General features: G+C 46.8%; 1 protein-coding gene and 1 pseudogene across 1 annotated transcript; both read right to left on the bottom strand.

Annotated features, from left to right (window-relative positions):
- LOC144274938 (von Willebrand factor A domain-containing protein 5A-like) overlaps positions 1–17,204 on the bottom strand; it is a 171,722-nt pseudogene that overhangs the window by 39,376 nt on the left and 115,142 nt on the right.
- Positions 11,153–12,112, bottom strand: LOC144274439 (olfactory receptor 14A16-like). Its single transcript, XM_077833270.1, has one exon. The coding sequence runs from the start codon at positions 12,110–12,112 to the stop codon at positions 11,153–11,155; it is 960 nt and encodes a 319-aa protein (XP_077689396.1).

Consider the following 17,204-nt stretch of genomic DNA (forward strand, 5'->3'; position numbering starts at 1 on the left):
ATTAACATAACTAACAATAAGTTAACCAAAAGCCCCCACCTTAAGCTTTGTCTACACTACCAATTTTGTCGGTCGGGATGTGAAAAAACCACCCCGACCAACAAAAGTTTGACCGACCCAAGCGGTAAAGGTAGTAAGATCCGAAGGGTAGACACGGCGGTAAAAGGAAAAGCTGTAAGGTCCATAGTGTTGACATGGCCTAACTCTGTTGAGTTACTCACTGGGTGAGTAAGAGGAGAAACAGCTCCATTTTCTGAACTAGAGTTACTCTTTATTTACACCAGGCTGAGGGAGAGAAGAATGAGTCTTACTGAGTCCAGTGGAATCACTCCTGGTTTCCATGGGGAGAGCGTATCCACACCAATGACCAGTGGGGGAACACACAGGGATGCCATTAACATCTCTCTGTTTGAACTGGGATAAGACAGCTTGGAAGCCCCAGCCCATGTTTGTAGCTCTCTCCGTTCCTAACTGTGCAACCCTGGACTAGGTCACTTCATTTTCTTCCCCACCTACATTTCCATCCATACAAATATCCTTTGCTTGACGTGGCCACCTCTCCGTGGAATGGGGAAAAAATGAAAAAAAACCCTGTGAAGTGAAGAAATTTCCTTGGAGAAATCTGCTCTAATGAACACATGGCGTGCACCTCTATGATCCACCTCTGGAACTGCTGAAGTCAGTGGGAGCATTGCTCGTGACTGCAGTGGGATCAGGACCGGGCCTTCCCTGCTATGTCAGAGCTGAGGGTTGTGTGGCTGACAGAAGAAGACTATTTCTATCAGGAAATTGCAAATTAATTTGAGATGGGCCAAGCTCAGACACTGGGCTCCTTCTTGGGATCCTCACTTCCCCAAAGCTCAGGTGAGGGGGCTTAGGATCTGAGGTTCTGGTTCCACACTAAAGCCCATCCCTACAGAACCCACCTTTACTTTGACTGGCAACAACTGGCTTCTTTGATGGCTATCGCAATCTCCATGGGGAGACCATGTAGTGAAGGGGACTGGGAGCCCGATCTACCCTCTCCCATTTTGAGATGATCTCTTCAGGTCCGCGCTGGTCCATGGTCTCTGCTGAGGCTGCTCACAGGGGATTAATGCGTTCTAGTTTGGATGGATGAGATGTTTGGTGGGTGCTTTCATGACGTGTCCAAGGAGATGAGGCACAAAACCAGTTTTTCATGGAGCTCAGAAGGGGAGGACACTGGGGCACTGCTCACTGGGGCTGGGTTGAATAGGTGACCTAGACATGAAAGCAGCCACTTCATCGGTTATCTCCCAAGCCAGCATGTCCCATCCTGCGCCGAGATGGCTATAGCATTCATGTGGACATGGGGTGTGAACTGAGACCTCCTCTCCTTTCACATGTCCAGTGCTGGAAGCGAAGACCAGGGACTGTCCTGCTCTCTAAAGATGGCTTTTCCGGGAACAGAGAGACAAGGTGGGCGAGGTAATATCTAGTAAGTAGAAAACAGCTCAACAGAATGGGCACCATGCATCCTTGGTACTAATTGCTGATTTCCATGGAGAGGCCCCAGGAATGGGCTTGGCCCTCTGGGGGGACCTGTAACCGACTCTGCAGCATCCTGTGCAATTAGAGCAGAAGCAAAGGGGTGTGGGTGCTGCAGAATCTGGAACAATACAGTGGACACTTGCTCCAGGATGTGAGCTATGAGAGGGATTTTCAGAGTGGTTTCAGGGAAACAGGTGCCCAGTGCCCATTGTCTGCACAATGGGAGTTAGATGCTTAACTCTCTTAGAGTATGTCTACACTACGAAATAAGGTCGATTTTATAGAAGTCAATTTTTAGAAACCGATTTTATTCAGTGGATTGCGTATATCCACACTAAATGCATTAAGTCAGCGGAGTGCGTCGTCAATACCGTGATTGCGTTGACTTACAGAGCGGTGCACTGTGGGTAGCTATCCCATAGTTCCCGCAGTCTCCGCTTCCCATTGGAATTCTGGGTTAAGCTCCCAATGCCTGAAGGAGCAAAAACATTGTCGCACGTGATTCTGGGTACATGTCGTCAGGACCGCCCCCCCCCTCCTTCCCTCCCTCTGTGAAAGCAACAGCAGACAATCGTTTCACGCCTTTTTTCCTGGGTTATCCATGCAGACGCCATACCACGGCAAGCCTGGAGCCCGCTCAGCTCACCGTACATGTCCTGGGTGCTGCTGGCAGACGCGGTACCGCATTGCTACACAGCAGCAACTCCTTGCCTTCACGGCAGATGGTGCAGTAGGATTGGTAGCCGGCGTACGTCTCCTGGGTGCTCCTGGCAGACCTCGGTGAGGTGGACTGGGGCGGCTGGACAGACATGGCGCTCCTCCTCTTAGAACACCGAATGGGAGCCAGAGACTCCAGGTCATTCTCTTCTTTAGGTTTCGTCTCATGGAGATTCAGTCCTGCCTGGAATATCATGCGAGCTGGAGGCTTCTGCCTCAGGCTGCTCTCCCAGCCCGCAGCACCGTGCAGTCACACCTACCCAGCTATAATGATTTAGACCAACTGAGAACCTCTCCCTTCACTTTTAAGAAACCTGTGTAACCCTTCTGCCAGTTGGAGTTGGCAGCAACAAGGGCCGGGTTCAATATCTAGGGGGTCCTTTTCAACAATGCAACACAACACCGGCTTGAGCCCCCAACTAGTGACCTGGGACAATTACACATCCCCCATTGGGCGCCTCTAGAGATAACACTTCCCCTCTCACAAGCACAGAGCCCAAGTGTAGCAAAGAAACTTTTAACAATGTAACCCTTCTGCCAGGCCGAGTTGGTAGCAGCAAGGGCCCGGTTCAGAACACAGGGGTTCCCTCTCAACAAAGCAAACGCAAAACTGGCTCAAGCCCCCACCCAGTGCCCTGGGAAAATCTAACACACAACCCTGGGAGCCTCAAAGAGACAATACTTCCCCTCTCGTAAGCACAGAGTCTCGGTGTCGCAGAAAATCTTTAATAACATGAGCTAAACGACATCAGCATTAAATTGGGAAAACACCACAACTAGGGTTCATCAACCAAACCATGAGCAAAGACCCACCCCAGCAGATTGGGCCATGTCCTTTCCCTCTGGTTCTTGAGTCCAACAACCCAAACATCTCTTGAGTCCAGCAACCCAAAGATCACCCAAAGTCCAAGAACCCAAACGCCCAGCCCCAGAGTTCGAAAGGTCATCTGCAGAGTGTTACTCCCCAGCCTGGGGTGGGGGTGTGTGTGTGTGGTAAGGGGCACCGTACATGATCCGAAGCGGACTGCCCCGCCACTCCATAGGGCTTCGCTCCACTACGCTCTACCAGCCGTCCCGCGAGCCACTCTGCTCTGCTCCGTCCCACTCCACCAGCCATCCTGCAGGCAGCTCCTGCCGTCCTACTCCACTCACTGCCCAGCAATAAATATCTTCAGGCTCCCCACTACTTAACACAGTGCTCAGTAATTTTAGCTCTTTAGTGACCTCATCTTGTAGCAGTGGGAACCTCAGTGCTGATGCACCATAACCCCAAAGCAAATTCAGCTCAGCACCTGTAGTTAGACTCCTAATAGACCCAAAAGTAGCTCTGATATTTCACAGTGGAGAAAGAGGAATGTGCAATTGATGTTTCAGGCCATCTCAAAAGGCCCACAAGACCAGGTACTAACACCTGTCCCCAACCTCTCTCAATTCACTGAGTTTTGGAACCCATGTCCCTTGTCTACCCTTGTCCCGAGTGCTACTTCGTTGATGGTGAGCCCCTTGTCACGGAGTGTGGGGGAGTCCGGGGCCTGCACCCCTCTTCCTGGGATTCACTGAGACTCTCAGCCAGCCAGTAAAACGGAAGGTTTATTGGACAATCGGAACACAGTCTAAAACAGAGCTTGTGGGGACAACCAGGACCCCTCAGTCAAGTCGTTCTGGGGGCCGGGAGCTTAGACCCCAGCCCTGGGGTTCCCTGTGTTCCACCACCCAGCACCAAACTGAAAACAACCCCCCCCCCCACCCAGCAGTCTCTCTCCTGCAGCCTTTGTCCAGTTTCCCAGGTAGAGGTGTTACCTCCCCCTCCCCATCCTGGCTCAGGTTACAGGCGCTCAGGTATCCCATCCCCAGTGAAACTCCCCTGCCACATTCCCAGGTCAGCACTCCCCCCTCCCTGCTGTGTCACACCCCTCCGTCATAACAAAAGGCCAAGTACAGTTCCATTCTCCTTGAGTCACATAATCAAGATAATAACAATTTATTCTTCCTGCCCCAATAACAGAAACACTGGGGATCCCACAGCAGCCAAAGTGACCATTTGGGCAGCTATGGGCTCATGCTAGGCGGGGTGGGTGAGCCGATGCAAATGAGATCAGCCCCTGAAGTTCTTTTCCACAACTTGCCACACCTCACCACCAGGTGTCAGGGTGGAGCTCATCCTGACCCTGCTGACAGTAAAAAGGGGGAAAGGAACCTGGCATTAACTTGGGAAAGCACTGCAAGCAGGATTCATAACATAAACCATGAGCAAAACACCCACCCCAGAGTATGTTGGGCAGTGTCCTTTTGCCTCAGGTTCTTAAGTCCCACAGTCAAAGATTCCAGTAACGTGCCCATCCCTTCACCGCACCCCACGCACAGCTGTTGTCCTTGGTCAGTGAAGACCCAGAGTTCAGAGGTGCATCTGTGGCGTTCACCGCCCACCCTGCTGGACGGAAAGAAAGGCACCTTGCTCTCTCCACTGTCCGGGCATTTGCTCTGGCCCCTGCCTCTGCTCCGCCAGCCCTCCTGCACCTTCTGGGATGTCTTGAGGTCTTGCCACATAACACAGCTCTCAGTGATTTCAGCTGTTATTGGGGGATCCTCACTGATAGTGCAGACTGGGCAGCCTTGTGCACCAGAGACACTGTCCTAAAGCAAGACTCATGCTTAGACCTGGTTATTAGTGGCTTTGGCTCTATGGGTCTGCAACAAAACTCTCCATTGAGTCGTAATCAGCTCTGTTATTACACAGTGGAGAGAGAAAGGGTCAAATCGTGTCCAAGAGCCCTTACGCAGTGCTCACATCAGCCGGCCAGCAGGCAGGCACACACGCACCCATAACTCCAGAGCTTTTGAGGATGTAAATTTTGGACTTAGGCACCAAAATGCTTTTGCTCATTTAGCCCTGGGCTCCTGCTCAATGGGGCTGGGTTTGGACAGGTGACTTAGAGGTGAAAGCAGCAACTTCATCTCTTATCTCCCGAGCCAGCCTGTCCCATCCTGCTCGACAATGTTTGTAGCTTCCACATGGAAATGGGGTGTGAACTGAGACCTCAGCTCCTCTCAAATGTTCAGGGGCTGAAGGCGAGGGACAGTCCTGCTCTCTCAAGTTGCCTTATTGGGGCACAATCTATTCCCAGGCCCTGCCGCAGCGTGGTGCACCCAGCATGGTGTGCCAGGGACATAACATCAGCCCAGGGATTCAGTTACTGAGAGCAACCAAAGCAATCAGACCAAGTGGGACATCCCCTAGGAAACCCCTGTGAGGAGCACAGAGCTGTGATTATCCCCAGGGGGCATTAGCAGGGGAGAGAGTAGAAAACAGCTCAGCAGAAGGGACCCAATGTATCCTGGGTGCAAAATCACTGATTTCCTTGGAGAGACCCCAGGAATGGGCTTGGCCCTCTGGAGGAACCAGTGACCGACTCTCCAGCATCCTGTGCAATTAGAGCAGACACAAGGGGCTGTGGGTGCTGCAGAATCTGGAACCGTACAGTGAACTTTCACTGCGGGCCATGAGCTGTGACAGGGATTTTCAGAGTGGCTTCAGGGAATTATGTGCCCATCTCCCATTGACTGCACAATGGGAGTTAGGCAACTAATGTCCTTAGACCCCTTTGAATATCCCAGACTTAATATACAGAGATTTCTGTCTTGTCCCCTTGTATCCTAAGTTTCTTTGCACCACCCTAACCCTAAGCGGCCAGATGATTAGCCCAAGGTTCTGAAGTCTGACATTTTTCAGTAGTACATATAGAAGCCCAGGTGGCAGCTGTGCGATCTTCCCTCACTTTCCACTCCCCAGACATGTGCTTCTACCCTGCCGTGGAGGGACCCTTGCTATATAGGACAGAGGATTCCTTTCTGCATACTTCTGGACCTCTCTATAGTAATGGAGCACAAGGATGCAAATCTATTTCCAGTGATGCTGATGTTTGTGTGTTGGGGACACGTCTTCTAGAAACCACACAAAGACCCCCAGTCCATTTCTTAAGGCCACCATGAAGCCATCACAAGGCACAAACTTTGATGCTTATGCCAACATAGTCACTAGCGGCCTAGCGGGGGAATGGTCCCTGTGCACCCCTAGGCAGTGATGAAGGCAAGGCTGGATGTTGAACACTGCAAAGCTCAGGGATGGATGTTTCTGTTTGGCCAATGATGAAGAGAGGGGCCATTTGTAAAATCTGACAATAGATCATTTTGACTTGACAAAGCCCTCAGCTGGCATTTTCAAAGAGGCCTCATTTTCAAAGCTACCCAGTTACCACTGACTGTCAGCTATCCAATGAATATCAACCTTTCTCGTGTACCCTGCTGGGACCAGATTGTTCTGCATGATCTAGAGGTGAGGTGGTCCCTATCTCAGCTGAGATGGGAGCAGCCTTATATTTTAAAACCTCAAACTCATGAGTCTTTGGTCCTGGGGTCTGTGTCTGGCTCATTTTAAAGGGACAGGGCCATTTGTAGAACCCATGTCTGGATACGGCTGCAGTTTACAAAGCCCTTCAGTGTTAGGAAGGGCTCAAAAATACGGTTTTTGGATCTGTCTTCAGTCTTCTGGGATGATATTGTTAAAGCCTCTTCTGGGATATCAGACACTCAGGGCTAGATTCACAGAAGGAATTAGGGCCTGATTTTTTTAAGGTATTTAAGCATCTAGTAGGACTTTCAAAACACCCTTTGATTTCAATTGGATTTAGCTACCTAAATGCTTTTGAAAATCCCACCAGGCACCTAAATACCTTTAAAAATCTTGCCTTTAGGTATTCTAACGATGAGCATTGCAGCACCTAACATTTAGGCACTTAGAAAATCCCCATGATTCCTAAAGCCTGTGTTTGGAGCCCAGGCTCCCTGTTCAGTGAATGGGGAGAGGTAAACACCTAAATGGGATCCACAGTTGCCAGCATGCGGTGGGGAGGTGCCTAACCTGACCACTGGGAGATGATGACTAGACTCGGGCATGCCAAGCTCCACCCCCTCACAGAGATAGTTGCCTATGTCGACCTGTTGGGTGGCGCCTATCCCTGCTTGTGATGCATACCTGGGAACCCTCTCCTTGGGTCAGGCCCCTCCGGTGTTTTGTGTGAGAAGGAGAAGGCCCTCCTGTTTCACTTTTAGCCCAGTGGTTAGGGTACTTACCTGGCCATGGGGAAACCCCCAGTTCAAGTCCCCCCTCTGCCTATGAAGGAGAAGGGATCTGAACGGGGATCTGCCACCTTTTGGGTGAGTATCCTAATCACTTGGTTGTGGGATATTCCCATGTGGGGCTCCCTCAACCTCTCCTGTTCAAGCTGTTCCACTTTGGATTAAATCATTAAAGAATCATTGGGTCAAAGAGGGAGAGAGAGCACATGAGAATTACCCTGTAGCCTGGTGGTCAAAGCACTCACCTGGGAGACCCCGTGTCCAGACCCCCTGCTCCAATAACTCTTTAATTATTTTTCCAGACTGGAACAGCTTCAACTGGAGTGACTGTGGGAGCCTCACATCAGAATACCCCTAACACTGATGACATGGACAGTGGCACAGCGTCCTTTCTCTGTGCAAGTCCTTGTCAATGTTGATCTCTCTCTCTCTACTCCATTCATCGGTGTGGTGCCGAAAGTCACTGAATCTTCCGACCTGTCTGTGATACTTCCAAGCAAACCAGAGTATGTTAAAAATATATCCGGTCAAAACAGATCAAAGTTCAAACACTAACTGCGTTAGGATGAGCTGTTTGTAAATGAGCGATGGAGTAAGATATAGTCATACAAAATCTTTGTGAAATAATGTGTAATAAGGAGTACTTATAAGAAAATCATGATCTGGACATAGACAATCATTAGCAGGAAAAGAAGCACAGTAATTTGCACAATAATTTCCATAGATTATTCATTATCTAGTGTGACAGGGTCGAGCCAGATGGCTACAGGAGAGTAGTAGAAGGCAGATATATTAGCCCCAGGTTAAGTAGGTCCCTTTCCCCTGGGTAAGGTAACAGGGAAGGTACCAGAACAATCAGGAACCTTCTGGAGACAATTAAGACAGACAGGCTGATTGGCTGCAGGTGTTCTAATCAAGAAGCTGCTAGAATCAATTAAGGCAGGCTAATCAGGGCACCTGGGTTTCAAAAGAAGCTCACTTCAGTTTGTGGTGCACGTGTAACGAGCTGGGAGCAAGAGGCACTAGGAGTGAGAATGTGGACTGTGGGAGGACTGAGGAATACAAGCATTATCAGACACCAGGAGGAAGGTCCTATGGTGAGGATAAAGAAGGTGTTGGGAGGAGGCCATGGGGAAGTAGCCCAGGGAGTTGTAGCTGTCGCACAGCTGTTCCAGGAGGCACTCTAGACAGCTGCATTCCACAGGGCCCTGGAGTCGAGGGTGAGCCCGGGTTCCCCCCAAACCTCCCAACTCCTGGTCAGACACAGGAGGAGTTGCCCTGGACTGTGGGTTCATGAAAACGGCCAAACTGAGGGCTGCCATGAAGCTCAAAGGCAAACAAATCCGCTAATAAGCGCAAGACCCACCAAGGTAGAGGAGAAACTTTGTCACACTAGCTAGCTAGCTCATGTAATTTACAATCAAATAGAAATCTATCATTATCACTCAATGAGATTGTGGGTTAGGACAAGGAATGGTCCTGTCTGTCTGTCTCTCTGGCTAATCACATACTCTGCTTTTGTCTGTCATATATGAAGTGTACACAACCATGCACAAAGATGATATTCTAATACTACTAACAGGCCAACTTCTGAGATCCTTTCTCAGCTTGGGTGTGAGTACATCTACATGGGAAGGCGTATGGAACACCAGATCAGTGCACGTGATGGCACTTGTCCACTTACACCAGGGCTAGAACAAAATGACCCCAGACAAGAAGACAAGAAGACCCCAGACACCAGTGTTCATGTCACTTACTTTAAAACAGTCTTTCCACCATAGCAAGAATGACACTGTTTTTACATCCCCACAACAGAACGGATGTGGACAAATTGGAGAGAGTCCATTGGAGAGCAACGAAAATGATTAGTGGGCTGGGGCACATGACTTATGAGGAAAGACTGAGGGAACTGGGGTTATTTAGTCTGCAGAAGAGAAGAGAGAGGGGGGATTTGATAGCAGCCTTCAACTACCTGAAGGGGTGTTGCAAAGAGGATGGAGCTAGGCTGTTCTCAGTGGTGGCAGATGACAGAACAAGGAGCAGTGGTCTCAAGTTACAGTGGGGGAGGTAGAGGTGGGATATTAGGAAACACTATTTCAGTAGGAGGGTTACCTGGGAAGGTGGTGGAATCTCCATCCTTAGAGGTTTTTAAGGCCTGGCTTGACAAAGCCTTGACTGGGGTGATTTAGTCGGCGTTGGTCCTGCTTTGAGCAGGAGATTGGACTAGATGACCTCCTGAGGTCTCTTCTAACCCTAATATTCTATGATGCTAGACTCATTTAGGTTAAAATAATAAAAAGATGCCTTACATATTGTCAAGATTCCTTCCCCACTCTGAACTCTAGGGTACAGATGTGGGGACCTGCATGAAAGACCCCCTAAGCTTATTCTTACCAGCTTAGGTTAAAAACTTCCTCATGGTACAAACTTTGCCTTTGTCCTTGAACCCTATGCTGCCACCACCAAGCGTGATACACAAAGAAGAGGGAAAGAGCCCACTTGGAGACGTCTTCCCCCAAAATATCCCCCCAAGCCCTACACACCCTTTCCTGGGAAAGGCTTGATCAAAATCCTCACCAATTTATACAGGTGAACACAGACCCAAACCCTTGGATCTTAAGAACAAAGAAAAAGAAATCAGGATCTTAAAAGAAGAATTTTAATGAAAGAAAAGGTAAAAGAATGACCTCTCTAAAAATCAGGATGGTAAATACCTTACAGGGTAATCAGATTCAAAACATAGAGCATCCCTCTAGGCAAAACCTTAAGTTACAAAAAGACACAAAACCAGGAATATACATTCCATTCAGCACAGCTATTTTACCAGCCATTAAACAAAAGAAATCTAATGCATTTCTAGCTAGATTACTTACTAACTTTTTACAGGAGTTCTGAGCTGCATTCCTGATCTCTTCCTGGTAAAAGCATCACAAAGACAGACATACCCTTTGTTCCCTCCACCCTCCAGCTTTGAAAGTATCTTGTCTCCTCATTGGTCATTTTGGTCAGGTGCCAGCGAGGTGATCTTAGCTTCTTAACCCTTTACAGGTGAAAGGGTTTTGCCTCTGGCCAGGAGGGATTTTATAGCACTGTGGAGAAAAAGGTGGTTACCCTTCCCTTTATATTTATGACACATATCATTAATAATACAATAATATCCCAACAATCTACACATAATCATGTCAGTAGGAACTAAGCCATGCATAATCCTCTTTTGCACACTTTTGTCATTGTGGGGAGCAAACCTTTAGTTCGCTCAGAAAACCCCATCAAAGAGATGACATATGGATACTCCCAAGAAGGGACAAACATTGAAAATCCCATCTCACCAAACACTCACCATCTTCTCAGGCCTTTCCACCTCCAAAACCTCCTAAAACAAACAAACAAACCAAACCACCAATCCACCAGTTAAGCAAAAATAAGCTAAAAATCTGACAAACAAACAAACAAAAAACACAAAAAACAAATGCATTGATACTTCCATCTGAGTTTTTATCCCAAAATATAAGAAGAGCCAAAGACCTCACCAGGGACTCTGCTATGGCTACTGATTTTATAGGCAAGGGTCTCAGGTAGTATGGTGATCGGTAGCAGTATATGATATATTCCAATCTTATTTACATTAGTGTAAACCTATAGAAACTCCTTTTTTTCCTGAGTCATGTTTGTCTGTATCTGTACTAGTGCAAATACCCAATTCCGCATAAACAGAGTGCACAGTATTTTCTTATGGAGGCAATAATGTCATCAGATTTTATTTATAAAGAAATACAGAATGAAATTGCTACCGAAGGAGACATATGGACATTTTGTTCTTAGTGAATAACCTCCAACCAATCTGTTTACTCAGTGCACCTTTGATCTCTTTGTTTCTCATGCTGTAGATGATCGGATTCATCATCGGTGGCAACACAGAATAGAGAACAGCCACTATGAGATTCAGACGTGAGGTTGAGCTGGAGGTGGGTTTCAGGTAGGCAAAGGCAGCAGTACTAAAGAACAAGGACACCACGGTGAGGTGAGGGAGGCAGGTGGAGAAGGCTTTATGCTCACCCTGCTTAGAGGGGATTCTCAGCACTGCTTTGAAGATCTGAACATATGACACAATGATGAAAAGAAAGCAGCTTAAGCCTAAGAATGAACTAAAGATGAGAAACCCAACTTCAATGAGGTACAAGTCAGAGCAGGCGAGATTGAGGAGCTGGGGGATTTCACAGAAGAACTGATCCACCGCGTTGCCTCCACAGAAGGAGATTTCAAACGTGATCCCAGTGTGCAGTGCAGAGGAGAGAATACCAGTGATCCAGGCACTGGCTGCCATTTGGACACATGCTGTCCTGTTCATCACTGTCTCATACTGCAGTGGTTGGCAGATGGCGACGTATCGGTCGTACGCCATGATGGTCAGTAAGGCAAAATCTGCTGAAGCGAAGAAGAAGAAGAGAAAGACTTGGGCAACACATCCAGAATAAGAAATCGATCTGGTGTTCGTGAGGGAACTGGCCATGGATTTGGGGATGGTGACAGAGATGGAGCCGAGGTCTAGGATGGACAGATTCATCAGGAAGAAGTACATGGGGGTGTGAAGGTGGCGGTCAAGGGCTATGGCTGTGACGATGAGAAGGTTCCCCAGCAGGGATATCAGGTAAAGCAGTAGAAACACCACAAAGTGTAAAATCTGCAGCTCCCGAATGTCAGAGAATCCCAGGAGAAGGAACTCGGTCTCGGCAGTTTGGTTGGACATTTTCTTCCGCAGTACACTGTGCAATGTCTGTGGAGGGAATGAGAAAGACAATGGTCAGGATTAGAGCGACAGAGGGAATGGCCCTGATTCCCCTTTCCCTAATATCTCATTCTATGAATGTCAAAGGTGCACAGAACTCATCACTTACAATGAGTAGGTGTTGTTAGTGCTCCTCGCCTCTGACAATCAATGAGTCACGTTACCACACTAGTGTAAATTAGGTCAGCTCCTTTAAAGTCAATGGAGCTTCGTCACTTTATGTCATCTGAGGATTTGGCCCACGGTGTGGCTTGATAAAATGCAATATGAAGGATGGAACAAAGCACACTCCAAACCCAACAATTCTCACAACTTGGGTATGAAACTGATCAACTAAAATTCTAACACAGCCTGATTCTCACTTTGCAGGGCAATATGATGTTAACTCACCCAGCATCGTAAATAGCAGCTCATCTGTCATTTTTCTACCCCAAGCTCTGTGCATAGAGGCTGGTTGGAAATTTTCAGCTGTGTTCTTTTTAATGGAGATTGGTTTTTAAGCTAAATAACACATCTCAGAATCTGTCTGGTTTTCTCAAACATTTTGGGATTGTTTTGTAAAAAAAAAAAATGAAAACTTAAAAAAACAAACTATATTGGTTTTGGAATAAAAAAAATCAGTTTTCAGCAGAAAGTTTTCATTTGCCAAAAACTGGGGTGGTGGTGGGGGGAAATGGATTTAGGGTTTTCAGTGAAAAGTAAAAATTTTCCTAATGGGAGGAAAAATTCCAGTCAGCAGTAGGTATTTGATTAAACTGATGGGAAAGGTCTTCACCAGTTCGTATTGTAATTCATATTTATCATCTTAATTCTTCCCTGTATGTTGATCCCCCAACACATTTAATTGAAATAGCAAACTTCCTGTGCTAGCCTTTGTGGATTTTTTCCCAACGGAAGACACATTCAGTCATCCAGCACTAGGATTTTTTTGGTCACTATCTATCTATATAGCAGAATCTAGAAGCTAAAGGCACAGGTATCTGAGAATCCTTTCAGCCTCATTCTGCGATTGAACTAGGCTCAAACCGATTGCTCTCTGCAGACGAGCTGTGAGTAGCTGGCGTTGAGCTGCACTGACATTAAAGGACTGATGCTGCGGGAAGGTGATTTATCCATATCTATTTCCTGAGGGTTAGCAGGACTCACGCCCTGGAGCCCTGCAGAGCTCAGAAGCAGAGATTCAGAGGCAAGGGCACAGAAACAAAGGTGATAACGCCAAAAGGGCCATTCAGACCCTCTAGTCTGACCCCAGCATAACACAGGGAGTACAATCGCCACCAGGGTTCCCTGATTCCAGCCAAGCTTCTGTGTTATCTGTGGGCCAGCATTAAAAGATAGCACCTAACCTGCTCAGATGCTATTGTAAATCCCCAAAGGCGCCTTGCTCCTTCTTTAGGTGCTTAAACCCTTTGTAATCCTGGTCCTGTGTCTATCTTGTTAACTTCCAAGGAAATCCTGGAAATATGGGTTCTAGTCCCATTTACCTCCTGTATGTCTTTTGGCAACATTGAGATAGACTGGCTTTAACTGGTGGTCCAACTCTGAGCCTAAAGGTGCTGGTGTGCATAACATATCAACTGTGGCTATCAGCTCTGCTGCTTATTCAATTTTGACCTTCCAGTAATTATCCCTTTGACACAGAAACAAACCCAATTTCAAGAGAAAAAATGGTTTTGAAATGATGGTATTATTGAACAGTATTAGTGTTCCCCTCCCTTGTTTAAAGCTCCATTCCAAATTAGAGATGTTTGGAAATTTAGAATTTTTTTTGTAGTAGTAGGAAAATGAGTTTTTTGTAGGAAAATGAGTTTTTGAACTAAACAAAAATGTTCAGGGAAAGTATCTCCTATACTCAGATATTTGGTTTCATTTTTTTGAAATCTGCAAATCCCAATATTCTTTGGTTTGCAATGTGCAATTTCCAGTTTACAGTAGTTCTTAGCTGAAAAGAAATTAGTTGTTGCTTGCTGAACCCTGCAAACATTTCTGATTTCTGATGCAAAGTCATTGTCCACCTTCTTTTTCTCTGACTGGATCTAGATGTCTGACTAGACTGAGACTTAATTCCTTAAAGAATTCAAATTGTAACTTATATTTCAGTTCTTACATTCTGCTGAAAAGAAATCTGACAGGCTCTAGCTGTTTGATAATAAAAGTCTTTAAAAGTTCCAATTACAATTCATATCTCTATTATTAAATTTGTCTGTACATTAATACCTTCACATGTAGAATTGAAAGCAAAAATGTAGTCTGTTGGTCTTTGTGGATTTTTTCCCAACGTGCAATGCTTTTGATCCTCCAGTACCAGGATTCTTTGGTCATCTCTCTCTCATGCCCCCATCACTGTATTATCCAGCAGCAGTTTCCATGTCCCTTTGCTGGATTTCCTGAGTCTCTCTGAAGTTCCTAGTAGACAGGGATCCACTCCACAGAGGGGTGCTCCCTGCTCCCCTCCTTGGACAGGCTTGGCTGGGAGACGAAGGACTAAATGGGATCAGAGACTGAAAACTCCCAGCTCTAGAGCTGATCCTATCTTGTGCAGGGTTCAGATATTGTCACAGCCCAGGATGTCCCTACTCTGGGGCTAAACAGTTGAATCCGGTCTCCAAGGCTTTACGCCCAGCTCTGATCTCACCTCTGGAGCAAACCACCCTGACAACCTGCCCAACTCTAACCCCACAGAGGGAGAACAGTACCCGCCCTTTATCTCACTTGATGGCAGCATCCCTGGAAGGACCCTTGGCTAAAAACAAGGCAGGGCAGAGGCCCAAAGCATGTCCCAAGGTGTTTGTAGAATGAATCATAGAATGAATGAATCATAGAATCTCAGGGTTGGAAGGGACTAAAACAGCGATTTCTAACAGAGACACATGATCCACAATAGCGAAGAGCCTTGTCGCAGCAGAATCTCAGCTGGCCTGGAATAGCCTGTTCCTTCATTAACATCACGTAATCACTTCTGGGGGAGCAGAGACTTTTTTTCCCTCCTGCATTGTATCAGCAGCTCTTGGGGTGCCTCTGCAAAAGGAACCCACAGCTCAGCCTGCCTTGTCTGACTGAAGTCAGTCACCAAGAGGTACCCAGAGGTGAAGACTAAAAACTAAGGGCCAGGTCATAGGCTTGTGTAAATTGTTACACTTCCACTTCCATCCGATGAAGTGAGCTGTAGCTCACGAAAGCTTATGCTCAAATAAATTGGTTAGTCTCTAAGGTGCCACAAGTCCTCCTTTTCTTTTTACTTCCATTGAGTTCATGGTAGTTTGGCCTATTTACGCCAACTGGGAATCTGGGCCTTGGATTTCCGTCGAGCGATGTCAATTTACATCAGCTGGGGATCTAGCCCATTACACAGTTATAAATCCATATTTTTTGCCTGCCAATGTGATCTGAAGCTGATTCAAAAGTTCTGAACCAGTTTGCACTTTCTTAGCTCTTTGCCCCATGGGTTTAATTACAAGTGTAACTTTTATTGGTGGCGGAGAATGGTTCAGTCCCTCTAGGGATAGAACTTTGGAGGAATTCAGTGTTGCACAGTTTTCAAGTATCTCATCTTCAACTTCTGTTGGGATGAATGGCCCAAATCTTTCTTTCTTTCTTTCTTTCTTTCTTTCTTTCTTTCTTTCTTTCTTTCTTTCTTTCTTTCTTTCTTTCTTTCTCAGCCATTACATTAATTTTTCTCTTGCTACAGACAGCACTAAACCAAAAAGCTCAATGAGCTGCAGATGCAACGCTGCAAGACTTTTAAAAAATATTGAATTCACATTGGTCGCCCAGCAGGTGTAAATTGGCTGTAGCTCCTTTGGAGTCAATGGGCCCTGCTGCCTATTCTGCAGAGTGTTAATCGCCCACTTCATGTTAATTGCCCACTTCATTTTAAGTGGTCTCCTACAATATGTGTGATCCCCTTATGCATAACAATCTGTCCCACCTTGTACTGATCATGGACACTATGGTTCTCTTCTCCAGACCAGAGGAAGAGCTCTGTGAAGCACAAAAGCTTGTCCCATCCACCAACAGAAGTTGGTCCAATAAAAAATGATACCTCACCTTCTTTGTCTCTCTCAAATCTTGAAAAGTCTTGCAGGATGGGAAACCCATTTTCCACCCAGCTGCATTCTTCAGGTATTCTTCCCTGCTCTGTGCCTGGTTACCCTGTAGATCGAGATTACAATACAATTTAGCTGTAGATCTCAAAGTGATTTATCAAGCTGGGTTAGGATCATCATCCTCATTTTTCAGAGTGTACAGAGAGGGGAAGTGACTGGCTAGAGGTCACACAGCAGCTCTGAGGTATATAACCCGGGTGTCATGAGTCCCAGTCCCTTCGGGTATGTCTACATGGGGATAAAAGCCCTGTGGCATGGCTTCGGCAGGCCTGGGTCATCTGACTCGGGGTTGCAGAGCTTGGACTGTGGGGCTAAAAATTGCTGTGTAGGATCCGAGAGCTCGGGCTCCAGCCTGGGTCCGAATGTCTACACAGCAATATTTCAGCCCCGGAGCCCAAGCCCCATGAGCTCGAGTCGGCGGATCCAGGCCAGCCATGGGTTTATTAATCCCTGTGAAGGCATACCTGAGTAATGTCACTCCCTCTGGTCACGTAGCAATTGTGACACTGACAGGCCAGCTCAGGTCAGAGCAATAGGCCTGTCATAAAAATAAAGGGAAGGGTAAACCCCTTTGAAATCCCTCCTGGCCAGGGGAAAGCTCCTCTCACCTGTAAAGGGTTAAGAAGCTAAAGGTAACCTCGCTGGCACCTGACCAAAATGACCAATGAGGAGACAAGATACTTTCAAAAGCTGGGAGGAGGGAGAGAAACAAAGGGTCTGGGTCTGTCTTATGCTGGTCTTTGCCGGGGATAGACCAGGAATGGAGTCTTAGAACTTCTAGTAAGTAATCTAGCTAGGTATGTGTTAGATTATGATTTCTTTAAATGGCTGAGAAAAGAATTGTGCTGAATAGAATAACTATTTCTGTCTGTGTATCTTTTTTGTAACGTAAGGTTTTGCCTAGAGGGGTTCTCTATGTTTTTGAATCTAATTACCCTGTAAGATAT

The sequence above is a fragment of the Eretmochelys imbricata genome, chromosome 14 (genome assembly GCF_965152235.1).
Source record: "Eretmochelys imbricata isolate rEreImb1 chromosome 14, rEreImb1.hap1, whole genome shotgun sequence".
Classification (NCBI taxonomy): domain Eukaryota; kingdom Metazoa; phylum Chordata; order Testudines; family Cheloniidae; genus Eretmochelys; species Eretmochelys imbricata.

What these genes read in the sequence shown, in the direction of transcription:
- LOC144274439 (XM_077833270.1), bottom strand. Translation starts at nt 12,112, where the DNA reads ATGTCCAACCAAACTGCCGAGACCGAGTTCCTTCTCCTGGGATTCTCT.